At 40.0% G+C, this 14,097-nt stretch overlaps 1 protein-coding gene across 2 annotated transcripts in view; it reads left to right on the top strand.

The window, feature by feature from the left end:
- LNX2 (ligand of numb-protein X 2) overlaps nt 1–11,924 on the top strand; it is a 60,163-nt gene extending 48,239 nt beyond the window's left edge. For both annotated transcript variants that reach the window (XM_053936127.1, XM_053936128.1), the window contains exons 6-10: nt 395–541; nt 2,719–2,896; nt 4,573–4,804; nt 6,546–6,704; nt 9,529–11,924. In XM_053936127.1, coding sequence (XP_053792102.1) covers nt 395–541; nt 2,719–2,896; nt 4,573–4,804; nt 6,546–6,704; nt 9,529–9,664 — 852 coding nt within the window. In that variant the 3' untranslated portion in view covers nt 9,665–11,924. The remainder of the gene's footprint in view (nt 1–394; nt 542–2,718; nt 2,897–4,572; nt 4,805–6,545; nt 6,705–9,528) is intronic.
- The last annotated feature ends 2,173 nt before the right edge of the window (nt 11,925–14,097 follow it).

Raw genomic sequence — 14,097 nt, 5'->3', positions numbered from 1 at the left:
GATCAAAAGCTGCAGATCTTGGAGCTATCACATAGGCATTTCTTCCATTTATTGCTATGTGTTGTTGGAGTTCACAGATGGGATGGGAATGAAAATGGAATGGGGTGAATTTTAATGTTTGGAGCTTTGTAACACAAAGTGAGAAATGGTCTTTTTGACAAAGGATTTTTAGCTGATGTAAAGGTAACATCAGAGGTGAAGGAGGAATGTTAATTTCCCCTCCATTTTGGGAGAGATTGCAAAAAGAAGCAAGTAAAGAAGTGTGCAATCTAAAAAGGAACTGGAAAACAAGGTCTGCTGTTGTCTTGTTTCACAATCTGTCATTTGTTTTCCTCCCTTTCAATCAATATCCTGTCAAACTTGATGATGTTTGATGACCTAATGTATTCAACAGGCGAGTGGGGAGAGAGTGAACTTGATCATCTCTAGACCCCTGAAGTCACAGACAGTCAGCATTATCCGAGACACCGGGACTCACAACAGCAGCTCACACCAACACCAGTCCCAGCAGCTGTTTCACAGCAGACCTAACTCACATAAGGTTGGTGCTTCTCCTTCTGAAAGGAAAAAATACTCATGTGGTGGTGTGTGTAGCAAGGCAAAGCTAGAAGAAAGGATTATATTTTTTTAATCTAATTAATAAAAAAATGATGATGACTTTCAAGTTCTCAAGTCCTGCATCATGTGTGGAGTAGGAACAAAAGATACACAACAGGTTTTCAGTTTGTTTTTGGATTACAGTGACTACACTGAAAGAAGCAAGTTCTGTGAGTTCATACAACTGTGATTGTTAGACCTTGTCTAAGACAGTGGCTGGTACTCCTGCATGGAAGGGCTGTCAATTCAAGACTGTTACACTTATTGTTGCTCTGTGCTGGCTGCAGCCAGGAAAGATGTGAGATGCCCACCATCCAGCATGTAAAGAGCATGTTGGAGGGATGTGTCATCTCCTTCATGAGTCAACAGTCCTGGCTACAAGGCTGCTGAGTCTCAAGCAGGGAGAGAAAGGCAAAATGAAGAGACTTTAATGAAGCTGGTATTATTTGGAAGACATGCTAAAATAGAGCTTGTGCTCAAGATGTTCTTTCAATTAGAAAAATGCAACGTCTCAGTCTTAAGTTGACTTTGTGAAATAATTGTTATGTTGACCATGTCAGTAAATCCACCTGGCCACTCTATTTGCTTTACTATTTAGCATCATATACTTCTGTTGGGATAACTAACATGTGTTGATAGTATTTTCTTTTAAAAGTGGGGATCATTTCAGAAAAGAACAAACAAGGCTCTAGGAAGGTTGTTTTCCTCCTGAGGGACAAAAGGGAGGCTCCTGAATACCATGGCTACAGCACTGGGCCATACCCACACAGTGATTAGTTTGTTGATGTCAGAGCTTGAAGCAAATTTGCATGTGCCAGCAGGAGCTGTGCTCTTAGCACAGTTGATCCAAAGTTGGATGAGTGGATTTTTCTCACAGATCAATGTTATCTGTGGGCTCTTTTAAAATTAGAAGTCCCATGTAACAGCAAGTGAACGTTTCTTGTATTTTGTATCATTTATCTTTCTCTCATTTACCTGTAATTGGCTTTGAAGCCTTGTGGCTCAAAATACGTTTATATGATTGTGTGGTAGCAGCCAGTCCTGAAGCCTGAAGCCCTAGAAATGAACTATCTTTATAAGCTATGATGTGTTTACATATAGCTACTTCCATGATAAATGTGTATGTGAGGAGCAGAGCCAGTCAGGAGCACATGGCATTGGAGGTCAAAGAAGACAATGTTGTCATTTTTCCAAGAGAAGGCAGGAGAATATATACACATTTTGAAGAATATCCCAGGTTATTTCTTCCATTATTTTGGATTCCTCGCAAGTATTCTCTCAATTTAAGATGCTACTACAGGTGTATGTGCAGTGGTTTGAATCATTTACTTAATAACCTGAGGGAAAGGCTTCGGCAAATAAAATTTACTTTGATTTAGATTTAGATCTTTTTTTATTGAGCAGAACTAAATACAGGCTGTACTTCATCATTCAGTTGTTGGAAAATTTAATATAGGATCTCTTCTTATTTCAAGCTTGAGTCTTCATTATAATCATTAGGGAGGTTGCCCAAGGTACCCATTACAAGCCATTAGCATCAACTGGCCTTAGTTTGTGCTCTGGGAGGTTCTACATATCAGCTGCAAAAGGGAACATGATGCATAAGGGCTTTAAAGGGTGTCTCACTGTCATCATGAAAATACATTTTCATTTCTTAGGAGCTTCTAAGCTCCTAGTTCTGGAGCATATTCTACTGACAAATGAAGTAATGCTGATGTTCACCAAGACTTTAAAAGACTTTTATCTGGTTTGTCTCCAGACTTCTGACCATATGGTTTCATAGTGCAGTCCTAAAATTTAGCCTCTTCCAGTGCAGGATGTTAAGAAAAACTAGAGTGAGATTTCAAAATAGGCCTTTATGAGCTTTCTATCTATGTTTAAGTATCTACATCCAGGGGGCTTTTGTTGGCAGTTTTAGGATTTTTTTGGAGGGGGCAGGGATCTGACCTAGAAGAAATCCAGCCAAAGCTGATTTTTGTTACTTAGTCCTTTGAAACTGTTCAATTCAAGTGCCAAAATGTGGCTTTGGGGTGTATTTAGTTGGTTTGTTCTGGTTTTCAGTTTTGGTTTGCTTGGCTTTTTTCCTTAGTTTTAACAATATTATTTATCCTTATTAAACAGGATCTCTCCCAGTGTGTTACATGCCAAGAAAAACACATTACTGTGAAAAAAGAGCCACATGAATCTCTGGGAATGACAGTGGCAGGAGGCAGAGGCAGCAAAAGTGGCGAACTGCCCATCTTTGTGACAAGTGTGCAGCCTCACGGGTGCTTGGCAAGAGACGGCAGGATTAAACGAGGTAGGGTTTGGTTTCCCTGGTGGCATGCCTTCCTCTGGATGCTTTTTGATCATTACATTCTCTGGAATCAGGTGGTGTCAAAAAATCTTCTCACAGATGTAGGAAAATGCTTATGGATGCTGTTCTTTGTGATTTAGTAACGGAAATACGGTATTTAGTGTTGCACTTTCACCCTTTATGGGAAGGGGATGTTTACAGCATGATAGCAGGGGAAGTGGATAAGATCAGGAAATGTATGGTTAAATTCTTTAAAGCTGCTGGTGTTCCCCTGAGCTGAGGGTCTGCTGTGATGCAGACACATCCTGTTTTTGTGTTTGATTTAGTGGGTTGTATCACATCTCTGTCCAAGGAATCTCTGCTCCCTGGTATAATATCTGAACAGCAGAGAAGCCCTGATGACAGGCCACAGTTCACCCACACAAAATTTGCCCGAAAAGCCACATCAGTGCTATTCCTGGTTCCCAAAAGCTTTCTTATCCTCTGAGACATCATGAATTTGCTGGTCTTTGGAGGTGCTGCAACACCTTGTTCCCTGGCTTTGTAAAAGAGAATGAGGAGGCAGAGGTTAGGCTCAACATAGGTGAAGGCAGTCGTGCATAATTGATGGCAAAGCATTTGATGATTAAAACATATTATGTCATATGTGAATCAGAGACTGCCTATGGGATCTCTGTGATTCACAGTTCCCAGAATTATAGAATGTTTCAGGAAAGAAATTTAGGGAAAAAACTTCACAGATTGAACATTTAAGAGAACAGTGTAGGAGCATCCTTCTATGCTTCTGAGAAAGGGAGATTTACACCCACACACCAGCAGGTATGCTTTCTTTTTCTGTACTACTATGAAAAACACACTTGATAGAACAATCACTATTGTTCTTTCATTATATAACATTAAAGTAGCCACAGAAGCTACTGGGAGGAAAATCCTTTCCAAAACTGAGCCTCATACCACATGTTTGCACTTTTGCTCTGGTTTTTCTGGCTTTCATTGTGTGAAAAAGGAGTCTGCCACTGGATAGTTAATAACATTCTTGTTTTCATCCTGGGGCTTCTTAAAAAACGGAAAACTAAAATTGTGGAAATCTTTTTCTGGCTTTGACTCTTTCCATATTAGCTTTGTAGAGATGCTTCTTTTCTTTCTTTTAATTAACTGAGTTTTGTACCAAACTTTCCAGTAGTTTTTGAATTCCATTTTCTTCTCCCAAGTTATTAAAACCAGATGAATTAAAGCAGTCTGTGGAACCTCACCTGTCTACAATAATTGGTTACTTGGAAGTGCCTGCATTGCTCCTGCTATCATTCTTCCTTCACTTCTAAAGTTAGGGTGAACCCAAGATCCTCATCTGGAAACAGTTGTATCATGGCATCTGCAGTAGCAATTGCAGCTGAGCTGGTGAGGTACTTAAGTAATTTCTGTTTCAGATTTTCAGGGCATTATACGTAGGAATCAGTATTTGGTGTGTATGTGGAAATAAATTGCACTGATCCAACTTGATGCAGCTCAATACATTAAAGTTTCAAACTGACGATATAAAGGCTTCAGAGCTACTAGTCTGTTAGTTCAGACTGTCTCAGGTCCAAAGACTCCTGTAAGGAATGAAACCCTAGCGTGGGAGGTGCCGTGGGTGGGCAGGGCTGTCGGACTGATATGCTCTCCCTTGCGGCTTTGTACAGGTGATGTGCTACTGAACATCAACGGGATTGATCTCACCAACCTGAGTCACAGCGAGGCCGTGGCCATGCTGAAGGCTAGTGCTGCCTCTTCAGTAGTTGCCCTGAAAGCCCTGGAAGTCCAGATTGTAGAGGAACAGCCCCAGGCTGATGAGGAACAATTGAGTACCATCAGTGAAAATGAATACGATGCCAGCTGGTCGCCATCGTGGGTCATGTGGCTGGGACTTCCAAGGTACGGAATTAATCAATTAAGTACTTACTTAGCTGTTTCAAGATAAGTCCTGCAAGAGACATAAAGAAGCAGAGACCTGCATAGCTGCAGCACATCTGCCCTTATTTCTGCCTGGCCATCTCGGCTGTATTCAGTTGGCAGTGTGCTTAGGAAACGGGCTCTGAACAGGAGCAGTGTTTCCTTAGGAAACTTGAAGATGAATAGACTGGATTTATCCCTTCACAAACCATAGTAACTACCCATGTGAAATCTTCTGTTCAGACACAATTCATCTTTTTTATTGTTTTATTGTACTGTAACTTTCTATAGAATATCTAAAACCAGAGCAATTACTAATAAAACCACAAAGTACATATCCATCTGTCTCTTTGCTAATCTGCTACCTAAGTTTATGAGGCCCAATACTTAACTTCAGAATATTGCATCAGATTTTGGCCATTCTGACAGACTCTTGACATGTCCTGTGCCAAGACTGTAGCCGTGTAACTACAGGCTCACATTGTTTTTTTTTCAAAAATCCACTACCATTTCTGCCAAACACAAAAACTCTTAGAGATTTGCAGCAAGCTCCCTCCCCTTAACTGTACTCTGCAATCTGCTGGACATCACTTCATTTGTACTCCTCACTCTCTTGAGGCTGCAGCTATAATCTCATTCTGGCATCACTTGCTATCAAGAAGAGCTCCTACTGCAGCTAGTAGAGTTGTTAACTTCAGTCAGGGCATGGAGGTTAATTCCTTTCCCTCTGACGGATTTACCAGATCTGTACTTAAAGTGTAAAATCACAACATGAACCAGACTGGGAGCAGAATGCAGTTGAAGATAACACAGCCATGCATTGGCCCTCCAGAGGTTTCACTTTTTCTGAGTTTAACTGTCAATGAATTTATCTTCTAATTAAGTATTAATGAGTAATCTCAATAAAAGGCTCTTGGTTTTGGTAAATATACTTTCTTTTCATGCTTTAGCAGCAGTTTATTTCCTACCTAGTGGTTTATTTCCTACCGAGTGGTTTAGTTCTTTCATGCTACAGATGCCCATGTGTGGCTCCTAACATTTTGCTATGCATTGTGCTTTAAAGCAGTGCCAACAACCATAAAGAACTTGGTATTTTTAAACTGAAAAGTTAATTTCTATGTCTGTTTACTTTTTTAAATTACAGTCATTGCCAACTTCACTGGCAAGAATTAATTTTCACTAGGGCTGATAACATACAGTTAGTGAAGTGTAATCTGAATTACTTACATTCTGTATAATAAAATGGTTAGTCATTTATATTTTCATTACTGGTGATGAATCAGTACAGAGGTAATGAAGATTGTGCATGGATTTTTAATTTTTACTTAAAGTAGTAAAAGCTTAAACTGGCTGAGGGTGGAAGACAAATGCTCTGCATTTTTGACTTGCAAACTGAACACATCAGGTATTGATTTTCCACCCACATTGTTGCCACCTGTGGAATCCCTAAAATGCAGTTCTGTTAATGTCAGTTTACAGAGTTAACTGTGTTTAAGTAATTATTCTAGCACTGTGTTACTTCTTTTAAAACACTTTTCTGTCTCAAGATTGTGGGGGTTTTCTGGTAATTGGTTTGAATATCGCAGAATTACTCTGGAAGCAACCATCCCTCCCCTTCTCTACCACACTTAGCACAGTGGTAATGATGAGATAGCAGATGCTGTGCCTACTGTAAAACCATACATGGCTTTTTCTCTTGTTATCCTGTGCTTCCATTCCCCAGCTGCCTGCATAGCTGCCATGACGTGGTGCTGCGGCGGAGCAATTTAGGGAGCTGGGGCTTCAGCATCGTCGGTGGCTACGAGGAGAATCACACAAACCAGCCTTTCTTCATTAAAACCATTGTTCTTGGAACTCCTGCCTACTTTGATGGGAGACTAAAGTAAGCCAAAGTAACAATGGGAAAAATAATAAAAATAGCAATAAAAGCAACAATAATGAACCACTTTTAAATAGTTATGTGCAACTAATTGCTTAAGGAAATGCACTGTAGCATCTTGTGCTGCTGGATCATGCAGCCCTGTAGTGCTTTGCCTCCTTGATGAGTGGAGGGAGGTAACAAGGTGTTTCTGTTGGGGAAGGGGCATCTCAGAGGTGATGGCATCTCCTGTGATCTTCCCCAGCTGTGCTGCTGATGTCACCTGCTGTCTCCCTGTTGAATTCCACTTTAGGCCAAGAGACAATGTGCACTATATATGTGCAGAACTTAGCTAGTTTTTGTCTTTCTATAAAATAGCTAAAAGTTAGAACTTCACTTCTGCAGAGTGGGCAAAACTGCTTTATGCTTTCACATAGCCTTCTGAAGCCACTGGAAACTGATGCTGAAGATGGGTGCTGCTGCTTTAATAGAAGGGCAAGAAAGTAGATGATAAAGATTTCTAAAAAGATTTTTTACAGACTCAAGTCCCCATGACATTACCCTGTCATTAGATGTCAGGAAAGTCACTGATAAATGAAGCAAGTTCAGCAGAAGCCTGAGATGGTGGAGCTGGAGCACTTGCCCCACAGGAGAAGGCTTCAGGGGCAGCCCCTGAAGCCCCAGCAAGCCCCTTCCAGTACTTACCTGGAGATAGTCAAGGAGACAAAGCCCAGTGGTGCAGGGTGAGAGGATGAGTGACACAGGCACAAATTGAACTAAAGAGCTTGAGACTGGTTATGAGGAGAAACTATTTCCCTATGAGGATGGTCAGGCAATGGCATAAGTTGCGTGGTCTCTGCCTTTGGAGGTTTCTGTGACTACTGGGTAAAGCCCTGAGAGTCTTGGTCAGAACGTATAGCTGACCTTGCTTGCAGTAGAAGGTTGGGCTATAGACCTCCTGAGGTCCCTTCTGACCTTAAAGATTATATGACTTTACTTGCGTGTTATGTTTGGATGCAACCCCAGGTTTAGTATCCAGATATACATCTTAGCTTCGTGTAGGATTAGTTCAGAACTAGGACTTAAAATTCCCATTAAGGGTTCTCTTGTTCATAAACTTGATTTTTTGTGAAGGTGGTAGTCAAAAATACACAACTTGAAGTTTCATGGCATGATTTTTACATGCAGATTTCCTTAAAAAGTGACTTAAGAATGTGCTTATGCCTAGAGCCTTGACAGTAATTGATTTTTCAGTTCAGTGACTAAATAAATAAATAAATAACTTGGCTGAACATAAAATTACTTTTTTTTTTAAACTATGGAACAGTTTGGATTAAATTAAAGATCTCAGTTCAACTCACATAATTTCAGATTGCAGACTTAATAACTAGAAGTCTTCACACAAATGGAAATTCAAGCATCATTCCTAAGAAAAATGGAAGAATCATCATGGTGACATTTACCCCCTTGTAACCTATGGAAAATATGCTCTTGTGTGATAATGAGGTAGTACTCTCTTTTCAAATGTACCATTCCACTGAAAATATGGACTTAAAAATGGGCCATCAACAAGGGAGAGCCCCTTAGTACCTGCAACTTGAGTTATTGTGGGGCAGGTCCCTTCTAAAGCTGTTCTGTTTTGTTTAAATTATCTAAATGTTAGTCTGGAGAGGAAGGGAATAAATAACTTCACAGTTCAATAGTTTAGACAATTTTCTGCTTATATGATCTGTTTGGTGTGATTTTATAGAAGGCAAAATGGCTTCCTTGGAAAGGCTGTGGGAGTGAGATGTCATTCAGTGAACTGTAGCACTTTGGTTTGGGTGATGGGGTTCCTTGGCTCAGGCAGAGAAGGACTTTTGAGTGCACATTTGACTGGTGTTGGTAACTGCTCCCTCTTCCTCTGCCCTGCCTTAGGGAAAGCTCAGGAGAGTTTCTTTTTGCCACCCATTTTGGTGCTTTCAATACTTGAGTGGATCAGTTTCAGGAAAAGTCCTGTTTGATCTCCAAATCACATTTGACTACTCTGGGGATTGTCACACACTCAAGTTGCAAAGCAGAGGTGTCTAGAGAAGGAACATCCTCAATACAGAAAGAAATTAGGTGCAGTTTTGAATTTTCTCTTGAGGTTTTAAAAACCAGAACTTAACCCTTTAAGGTCAATTTTCTCAGGGCCTGCAAATGGCACCCTCACAAATTTCTGTTACCCATTTCAAAATGCAGAGATGCTGTAATTGAACCATCTGCTGAGGGAGATTTCAAGCCAAATGGTTATATTTGACAAAATCATAAGCCATTGAAAACAAGGTTCTTAGTTGGAATGTGGTTGGTTGGTAACCATAAGTATCTTTACTTACACCTCCTACAGTAAAGGCATGTTTGGTGTAAATGTGTTATAATCCACACAAACAAACAGAAATGCTTCTGTCATGCCCATGCTATCTCATCTTCTTTTGACTCCATTAGACTTCCCAAATGTCTCTTCTCATGTTTCTATACAGGTCAGCTCTTAATGCAGAACTATCTTGGTATAAGAATGGAAATAGAGTGATTTGGGAATTTCCCAGATGAGTTTCAGATTAATCCTAGAATAGCTGTAATTTGGAAGGGACCTTTAAAAAGTTATCTAGTCCAACACTCCTGCAATGAGCAGAGGCATCTTTCAGTAGTAGGACAGACTTCAGATTGAACTGCTTTGGGAATTTTAAGCAACACTTTCCAGCCTGATGCAAAGGAGGAAAGTACCTACCCCCTACCACCCCAGCAGTGAAATGCTGTTTGTTGGTGTGTGCTAATTACTGCAGACCAGGACTCATAATGTGTTCTTTTTACTTCTTGTGTTTTGTAGGTGTGGTGATATGATTGTTGCTGTGAACGGACTATCCACGGTTGGAATGAGTCATTCTGCACTCGTTCCCATGCTGAAGGAGCAGAGGAACAAAGTGACTTTAACCGTGATTTGCTGGCCTGGAAGCCTCATATAGAGTTGTGAATCACTTTGGTTCAAGCAGCATCTTTTTCTAGATAGCTGGCACAAAAATCTCCTCTATCTTTTTTTCCTTATTGATACAGCTGGTTAAAAGCAGGGCCAAAACTGCTGTATGTTCATTTTTTACAGGCCTCTCAGACTTATTCTACCTGTTCTGCCATCCTGAAATAGCTATTTCTGTTTGCTATGTCTATTGCTGACACAAATGCAGATATATTAGAGCTCACAGAGAAACCCCCACTCCACTGTGGCTGTCACTGAGCTTTTCCCATCAGACTTGTAGGGTCTGCAGAAGAACTTAGCGGTTCTTTGCGTTTCTCTGCAAAGTCCTCAAGTTGTATTGTGATATATAAATGTAACATTCATGTGCCCTCTCTTCCTGGCAAAGAGAACGTGTGTCAGTACCAGAAGGACACATCTGTCTGCTGCTGTGAACCAAAACCTGTTTCCAAAGGTTACATCTCTTCATTCCGTAAACCTTTCCGTTCTTGCTCCCGTATTTTGGACTGATTCAAGTATTCCATCTTACCCATCACAAATTACTTGGTCCCCCAAATTTTTCTTACAGGGCATCAATGTTCATAGAAAAGTAGGAAAAAAGCCTGATATTACTAGAATTTTTATAAAGTGCAATAATTGGACTCTTTGTTAGGAAACTTTAATATATTACAGAGTTTGTACCCTATACAAGAAATACGGAAGTAATTCCCGTTGCAATGCTGGCAAGGATTCATGTGCCCAAGGTTGCCTTTGAGTGAATGGCTTGCAGTATTAGACTTTACTTATGAATGTTTTGCTATGTCAGAGAATTTTGATGAACATTTTTATGAGGATCATTTTTACCGTTTCTATTGTAGTTGTCAGCTCTCTTTATTCAAGTGTGGAAACAATACTTTGACTCTTACTTTCTAAATAAGAGAAGTATTTCCAGGGAAAAAAGCAAGCTGTTAAGAAACCATATGTTACGGTTTACAGATGAGCAGGCTAGAAGGAAAGCTCTTTGATTTCAAGTCCAACTGCAAAGTAAGCTGCAAAGTTCACTCTTACTGTCACTTCCTGACAAATGTGCAAATGCCTTGATATCAAATGCTGAAAAGAGCTCTTTTGCATTTCAGGATATTTTTTTTCCTTTAGAGAGCACCTGCTATTAAGTTGTCAGTAATACTGTTTGTCTTGGATTGTATTTAATATTTTTACAAACCAACCTGTAACTTCTAGACTTTGCCTTTCCACGATATTTGCAGGCTAAGCACCCACTTGTTTAAGAAAAGAGGGGTGGAGCACAGAAAGAAATGTGCTGACCTGGAGCTAACCCTGTGTGTTGTCAGTGTTCTCAATATTTGAAAAGAGCTTCATTTATAAACCAGGTTCCCAACCTGGACTGATTTTATGAATGACCTCTGTATTGTATTATTAATTACCAGAGAATGTATTTGAGAGTCACAGCATATTTCAATTGTGAAGCATGAACTTTATTTTTCAACTTAGCTGGTGTAATATCGGGGCATATTATCGCATGTCATGAATTCCAGTAGCATTGTTTTCAAAAGAAATAAAAGTTACTCTTTTGCAAAAAAAAAAAAAAAAAGAAAAAGAAAAAAAAGTTTAAAATCTCATATTAATGGTTTTATTCCTCTCTGTAATGTATACTATTGGTTTAATTTCATAATATTCAAATACAAAAGAATGTCCTCTCCAGTATATTACTGTAGTGAGAATCCTTGTTTCTGAAGCAAACACCAAATTTATTTGATACTCTAACTGATTTAAGAACCAGCTTTCTCCCATCCCCAGATGGTGTTTAACTGTATGCTTTGCCCTTAATGCAGACTTTTTTGTGAAGTACATCTTAGTGTGTAGGCTCTAGGGAAGTTTTTTGACATATGTACTAGATTTAGTGGGTTTTATTTTAAAAATTACACTTTTCATTCAAAATGCTGCAAAAAAACATTTTTAGATTTTTTTTCCTTTTATATGTTAAATGTAACAAAAGCATGGGTTAGCTTAAACTGTGCAGTTTTGTTTCTGTGTGCTGTAGCTTTTGATCAGAATATCTAAGCGATAAAACTTCTGAATAAATTCACTTCCTGAATCATTTTTCCCCTTTCTCTTGTAGCAGCATAGTTGGGTTTGGTTTTCTGTGCCTTCTGTTTTAAATTATTTCAATATTATTTTTTTCCAAATATTGCTATCTAATTGTATGGTATTAATGAAGGATGAATGAAAATAAAAGTTCATTCTACACATTGTAATAACTCAAAAGTGTCATCCCTTTGCAAAAGATATGGGGAGCTCGGTGCAGACTTGGTATAAAGATAATTTTTTTTCTTCTGTGATTTATCATAAATTACAGTTAATGAATGTACCATAAGGGCCTGTGGGTATGCTCATCCTGCCAGGGTGACATACCAGCTGTTAAACCATTAATCTCAGCACTGAGAAGTGTTTCTAAAGTGGAGGTAAGATCTGTGCTCTATGGTGCTTTGCCACAAGTAGTGTTTCCTCTTTCCCCCTCCAAGCCAGCTGGTACTGATCAGCTGGAGGATGTTTTCACAGCAGAGACTTGATGCAAGGAGACAGTCTTGCTGGAAACATCAGTTTTACAGCTGATACTTGAGCCTCCTGGTTATCAGTTCCCATCTCCATCTCCTGCAGGCAAGGATGCTCTATCCTTAGATGTCTGCAATGCTAGAATAAGTCTAAAAACAATTTCTCAGTGATTTGCAGTAAAGTTGCCAGATGCTGTATTGCTGCTCCTTGCAGTAGTTAGGAATAGTTGAGTTCCTTTAAAAGAGAGCTATGCCTGTGTACAGAAATGCAGAATAAACCTGCCACATCTGCCAGTAGATTATGAGGTCTTGTATTTCTTGTAAGGTGGGAGCCAGACCATCAGAGTTTTGGTTTACAGACAGATGAATGAGTTCATTGCTGCAGGGGGAGGTGCACAAAGCTTTGTGTAAGGTGATGGATTTGGTCATCTGTGTGCTGGTGGTGTTTCATGGAAGGAGCACCTTTTCCAAACAACCCTAGGGATCTCCAGTTAAGAATGTAAAAAGAGTTCATTCTGCATCACAGCATGCCAATAAAGGGAAATTTAGAAAGCTTATTTGCCATACTAAACTTTCTTCTTACAGTCATGAACAACTGAGGGGAAAATCAATGTCACAGAAGAATTGAAAATATGTATTAAGAATATATTTCCAAATTCTATAATAGATCTGGGGTGGATACAATGAAAATCTAAGCTTGATTCTCAAAATGTGACCCAGACAATATCAGAAGCAAGGCACGTTCCTTTTTTTAAAGAAACTTTTCTGAGGCAATTTTAATGGATCATAAACATTCATTAACAAACTAAGGTAGGAGATCCTGATGACTTAAAAGGTATGTGTATGCCAGGCAGGACAGCAGCAATGGCAAACACTGAGTTAAGGCAATATATGCCACATGGCACAAGGAAAAAGGCGGTGTAATGCCAAGGAAGGTCAGTGAACATCCTCATCCCAGTTGTCTCAGGCAACTTCTAGGTGAGCTTACTTACCTAAAAAGTGGTTCTTTGTAGACACACAGAGAAAGGAGGGACCTTGTCACGCCTGAAATAAATTTGTCTTGCTAGTGAAGAGCAATTCTTAAATTGCATGTTGCTCAGAGGATGAGAAAGTTTTAGACTTTATACTTCTGGAACAATTCAAATAACATTATATGGATAAGAAAGCTTACTCTTAACTAAATGTTGATGTTGTCCTTCTGTTTGTGGCCATACCTCACATGGATGAGTTTCCTGAATATCAGCAGGGTACAGATGCAACACCCATGTCAGTGATGCATTGCAGCTGATACAGTGGTGATGAAATCCCTTCTGTAGAGTTGCAGAGGTACTCAGAAATCAAATTGGCTCAAGAGTCTGGTTACAGACAGCCTGCTCAGCATCAGCTATGGCATCCACTGGGCCTAAAGCTGGTTAGAAGGAGAAGGAATATGTTTGGGTTTTGGGGTTGTTTTTGTTGTTGAGCTGTGCTGGTAAAGGCTGGCTGCGGGAGTCTGTGGGTTGTAAGCACAGCCAAACAAATAGCATGCTCCTCAGTGGGGAAAGCCAAGTTTGTTGGCACAAGGAGGGATGAGGGCCAAGTGCTCAGGCTGGGGAGGAATTGGGCATGTAATAGAAGGGCAGAGCCTGCTCTGTGACTCCAAAGGGCAAATACTGCATCTAGGAGGGGCTGCCCCTCTTTGCTCTCCTTCACAAGTAGTAGCCTTGACTTCCAGACCTTTCCTACCCTGGCTTAGCCACAGCAACCAGGTGTAGAGACCCTGTAGAGACCATGGCTCATGTTTAGAGAGAAGAGGGAATAGCTTTGAGGCCACTTTGCATCTCACAGCAGCCTGCCATGGTGGTGAGTGCCAGCTTCACCTTCTTGAGAGCTGGTGGTC

Source organism: Vidua chalybeata, chromosome 2 (assembly GCF_026979565.1).
Source record: "Vidua chalybeata isolate OUT-0048 chromosome 2, bVidCha1 merged haplotype, whole genome shotgun sequence".
Lineage (NCBI taxonomy): Eukaryota > Metazoa > Chordata > Aves > Passeriformes > Viduidae > Vidua > Vidua chalybeata.
This window is presented reverse-complemented; position numbering and strand designations above follow the sequence as displayed.